This window comes from Teleopsis dalmanni, chromosome 2 (assembly GCF_002237135.1).
Source record: "Teleopsis dalmanni isolate 2A chromosome 2, ASM223713v2, whole genome shotgun sequence".
Classification (NCBI taxonomy): Eukaryota; Metazoa; Arthropoda; class Insecta; order Diptera; family Diopsidae; genus Teleopsis; species Teleopsis dalmanni.
The window spans coordinates 6,922,755-6,928,257 of NC_051847.1; the positions used below are offsets into that span (position 1 = coordinate 6,922,755).

The window sequence follows — 5,503 nt, forward strand, 5'->3', positions numbered from 1 at the left end:
TGAATTATCGGAAATAATGAATCGGAGCTCCAATAATTTGCTTTGAAACTGACTATCTTACTTTGTTGAGCAACCTTAAGTAGCTAGCCTTTTTGAATGATTGCCACCAAAAGACAGCACCGTATAAAAGAAAAGTTTGAATTATGCCTGTTTCGAGTGAGAGTACCTTTTGAAACTCAAAGGGGAGAGTATATTTGCTTGGAAGAGCTGATTCAGTCAGAAAAAATTATGCACTCCTCTATTGGAAAGTGACTGTCCAAAAAAACTTTAAACATTTCCGCATTAAAAACGGTTCAGTTTTCCCGGTTATAGGGATATTTTCTGCAATTGCAGAGCAGACAAGCTAGCCAGAAAGGGTACTTCAGGACCTCACTTGGAACACCTAAGTAATCGTTAACATCATGTTACTGAACTCTTAATGAGATACCCCCTAAAGATATCAGTCTTTTGATAGATTTACTTACAGGTTACTGTAAACTAGGGAACAATGCTAGAAAATTAGATCTCCCTTTCAATAAAGGGAGCTATGGAAAAGACGATGAGACTGTCTCTCATCTACTATGTTTTTGCACTGCTCATGTACGGCGGCGACTCAGCACTTTAGGAGCCCCCTACCTTGAAGATCTTCATCAATTACAAGATCTGACACTCAGTAGCATTTTAGGCTTCGCCAAGTGTTCTAGGTGGTTTTAAACCCTTAGCTTTCCAACATATTCGGTACACAATCGACCAATAGGCCTAAGTGGGTCCACTAGGGATCGCCGGTATAACCTAACCTATGCGGTTCAGTTAGCATCAGACTTCCGAATAACATCAAATGTCACGTAGGTATATATAAGAATTTTGCAGTCAGGTACTCTTAGAGGAGATTCCTCTATTACCGCTAAACTCTCTCTAAGATGCCTTTTTTGATTGCCTAATTGCATATTTCAATTTATTTTGCTTCCCCTTATACGGAGTATAATCCCACATGGATTAAAGTCTATTAAAAAGCTTTTACTCAGAGCACCTATGGTTAGTAGGAGCAGCCAGCCACAAGCTGAATTCCAATGTGGACAAATGTTTTTTACTAGACACCTTACAGTATTAGATTATTGAAGCATAGTTGACAATTGCTCTTCAATTTCACTTAAAAAAAAAGTTGGTGGTTTAAAATTCAAAATTGACGGTTTGTGTCACATTTTGTCATTTTCAATAAAGTAATATTCCTATTAATAGTATTATTCCTACATATGTCAATGCAAAGATCTCACGATTTCGTCTGATATTGTTTTTTCACTATCTAAAATATAACCATTTTATTTGGTAACGTATTCTTCAAGCGAAATATGATACTAATCTAAAGAACTACTACTAAAGAAACGCCATTATTGTAATAAGTTTTCACAACCTTAAAATGTACAGTGGTTAAACGTTGTTAAACGATTCATTTTGTATAATGGCAAACCTTAAACTAAACATATGGGAAGACTATTTTGTATTCTAAAATTCCAAACTATCTCATACTTTTTATTGCTGAAGAATGTGCCCAATGAACTTACTACTGGGCTGGCAGAAATAATGTGCTATAGTATGCAACTTAACATAAACAACCAGATACTGTCACAAAACAGTATTGATATAAAAACTTTTATGAAAAGAGAGCGCCAATATAAACAGAAACATAAAATATATTTTACATGCTGTTATTGTAAATGCTATCAGTCAAGCTAGGTTTATTGGTACTCGTATGTGCTTATCAGAGCTAAAAACGAAATATCATTTAAAAGCGGTTCTTCGAAAGAGAACTATTGCAATCATCTCTCAACATAATCGCACTAAACCGTCGTATGTTTGACAATCATTTATTTTCAGAAACAAAATAACGAGATAATATAATAAAGAAAGTATCCAGTAGACAAACTTACTAGTAAGGGCGAGTTTTTTTTCGATGACAAATAGAAATATTTACGACGGCATTTTCACAAACTGGGAAAATCGTCATATTGTGGAAAATGAAAGTTCAAATCGTTTAGAAAACTCACTTTTAGGGCATGGATGCCATAATGAAGTCATTTCTTCTGTTTGCTTGGACAGCAGCGATGATAACGAAGAAACGAATAATCCACCAAATTTTGAAAAGACTAAAAAGCATTTCCATATATTATCAAAACAGCGTACATCTACTAATCAAAATGCAATAAATAGTGATGGGACCTATAGTAATCTGCGTCTTGCATCTCAACAGACATCTCTTAACTTATCGCTACCTGATAATGCAGTATGTTTTTCATATTTTAAAAATATCTTATTTAACTACTATTTTATATATAAGTATTATTTATATATAAATAGAAGTATTACAATAAAAATAAAGTTTGGTAAATCACGTTTAACAGATGGACGACTCTGAGCTTACTGAGCCCACTGCTTTAATATTAAACTATAGCAAGCATAAGGTATGTATAATAACGAGCCATTTGCAGTCACTTCTTATTAAAGATATTTTGCAGTTTCTGCGTCCTTATTTAATAATTTTGTATATAGTTGGGCTTAGTCCAATATCAACAGATTTAAGCCAATGCCGGCGGGTTCTAAGCCACTTACAAACATTATTGATCTTTCTTTTATTAGTATTTGGACATTTTTTACAATATCTGTGTTCGTTTCGGTAAGAATGTTATATTTAAATGATCTATAACCAAACATTAATATATGAAATTTAAATAGAAGTGATCAAGGGTATAATATATATAAATTAACCAGCTCATCAAATAAAACTAATACGTACACAACTGGTGAAATTTGCTTTGGATACATAATCCCGAATGCAGTATATGTAATAGGATTTTTATTGGCAGTCTTCGTTTGTAAATTAGGCGACAATGAACATTTACAAAACTTAATAGAACGGGTTTTTCTTATGTCCAAGAAACCCATACGCTTATGTCGTAGATTGTGGGCGTATATTATATCTGGATTACTTCTACAAAGCCTTTTTATTGGATATGTAATCTATTCAGTTCTTAAACAAGCTCAGCTCAACCCAATTTCACAAATAAAATTGCTTCCAGAGCTCCAGAACAATATGCAACTTTTTGGAGAAGTATAAAATAGAATATTGAATAAAATAAAGTTTTTAATAAATTCAAATATTTAGATCGGCGTACTTTTAATACTATTTCTGCAGCACCTCGTCGAAACAATTATTTTGACCAATTACATTTTACAATGTCAATTACTAAGCGTATACCTAGAAACAATTTCGCACAATCTTTTAATGCGTTCTATTGATCCGTTAGATTGGATGCGGGCAAGAACAATTTTTCATTATTTAATCGAATATGTTTGAAATAATTTTATTTGCAGGAATTGATGGAAATTAAAAAATTGCTCGAATACCTCAATCGACGAATTGCTTTACCAGTTTCTATCTTTATTGTATTTAATCTATCCAACTGCCTTGCTGCATTTATACATCTATTTAGGAACATTGATAGTCATTTCGCTGATTTAAGGATTCCATTGTTTAACATGACAAACGCTTTATTATGGTTAATATTGGGATTGGTACCTTTTCTTTCGGCTGCATCGCTGACTCATGTTTGCCGCAGAACAAAAAATAGTGGACATGAGATACGTATTAGACGGTTTTGCTACCAAAATTCATCAATTGATGAACTTAATTCCTTACTTATCTTCACGTCATCACTACGTTTATCAGCCGAAGTATTTTGGATACCAATATCACCAAATTATCTGTGCTTCGTTGTTATGTTTATTTTTATTATATTACTTACACTAGGAATCTGTTCGAATTTCTCGACATTCAAAAATTTATAAATTCTTTCAATTATTTCAATTATTTCATTAAATTTTAATATATTTTATAGTTTCATAAAAAATTCTACTTATACATGTATAACAAATTTGTAAAGTTAATATATTGCTTGATTAAATTCTTTGGAAACAATTCTATTAACAATTCTATTAATTATATTATATAAAGTATCAAATGTTTCCTATATAATGCACACCGGTATTGTTTTACATTTTGACTTCGATTTAAATGATACACATTTTTTTTATCACAAATAAGCTCTACTTTACCAACCTAACCAAGGTGGATGATTGATTTTGGCAGGTGGAGTAAAAGTCAAATTTACAGGCAAGTTAATAACAGCATGTTTTCGTTTTAGTTTACGCAGTGTTGAACGAATAACTAAACCGTTCTTCCCAAGCAGAAATCCGGATGGGATTTGACAATCTCTATTCGTATTATCACTTATCATTTCAATATAATAATCGAACTCTGTCGATTCATTATTATACTCTGTTATAATTACAGCTTTAGCTCCAGCAAGCTCAGCATTTATACTTTTTGTAAGAAATGAACAGTCACTGAAAAATTTATCAATTTTTATCAATATTTAACTTATATGTATATGAGTATGTTTACCCTCTATCAATTAACGCCACATTGCCTCGAAGATCACGTTGATTTTTAATTTGTTGACAAGCGTCAGGCGGATCAGTTGGAATTAAAGCGGCTCGTAAAAATCGTAGTCGTGTAAATGAAGAACCAAATTTAGCAGGACGCAATCTGTATGTATAATGAAGATCTATAGGATCTATAATCTCAAAAAAAATGTCTCCAGCCACTATATCTTGCGTTGTTATTATATCCTGAATTGGAGGATATACAAAACAATTAATAAAGTCCACAAGATTTAAACAAATTAAAACGATTGCAGGAATGAAAATGCCGTCTACACCACCATATTTGTTTTTCATTGTATATTGTTTTCTTTAGGATTGTCATATGTATGTAAGCACGCAGCGAGTGGATTCTAAATAATTTAGCTTTATTTGGGGTTAGTCAGCAAATATTTATGCAACTCTGAAATATTTCAATTTGCACATGTCCATGCGCTGAAGTTCGCAGTGTAATAATTATAGAGTAGTTATGATATACATATATTAATCTATGATATAAGCAATACTTTAAATATATGTTAAAGTTTTAATTTACAAAAATTTTTTAACGTTTTCACGAAATTTCTACGATATTTAAATAATATTTTAATTACTATACCGCAAAATTGTATTGACTCAGAATTTAAGGAAAGAGGATAAAAAATTAAGTTTTTCGTCAACTAAAATTTATTATAAGTTGTGTAATGTAATATCTATATCGGATGATCATTAAATTTCTTTAGAATTTTAGTACAGAATAGAATATGTGTTATGTGATTAACGTTAAGCTATAATTTCTGCAATGAAATCACAATAGGTACTTACTTTTTATATATAATACTGCAAAATTACACTTAACGTATTTCAGGATATAGGACGTGTGCGAATTAGGCTAAGTTGCGTTCTAAATAAGGGAAATTCTAAGATGAGCCGATAATGTAGTGATGTGTCGATACGTGTTGATAAATGGCTAAATGTGTGCAGTGCAAAAAATCCCAAAAAATCTCCCATTTGGTTTAGTATCAACTTAGCCTAATATGGCGTTTAC

General features: G+C 31.7%; 2 protein-coding genes across 2 annotated transcripts; one reads left to right on the forward strand and one right to left on the reverse strand.

Annotated features, from left to right (window-relative positions):
• Window positions 1-1,759: 1,759 nt before the first annotated feature.
• Window positions 1,760-3,822, forward strand: LOC119684745. Its single transcript, XM_038098853.1, has 6 exons — window positions 1,760-2,260; window positions 2,379-2,438; window positions 2,493-2,650; window positions 2,710-3,085; window positions 3,140-3,292; window positions 3,349-3,822. The coding sequence occupies exons 1-6, from the start codon at window positions 1,931-1,933 to the stop codon at window positions 3,820-3,822; spliced, it is 1,551 nt and encodes a 516-aa protein (XP_037954781.1). The 5' UTR covers window positions 1,760-1,930.
• Window positions 3,823-3,910: 88 nt separating this feature from the next.
• Window positions 3,911-4,821, reverse strand: LOC119684839 (PRADC1-like protein). Its single transcript, XM_038098967.1, has 2 exons — window positions 4,439-4,821; window positions 3,911-4,380 (listed from the first exon to the last, which is right to left on the reverse strand). The coding sequence occupies exons 1-2, from the start codon at window positions 4,771-4,773 to the stop codon at window positions 4,086-4,088; spliced, it is 630 nt and encodes a 209-aa protein (XP_037954895.1). The 5' UTR covers window positions 4,774-4,821; the 3' UTR covers window positions 3,911-4,085.
• Window positions 4,822-5,503: the final 682 nt, after the last annotated feature.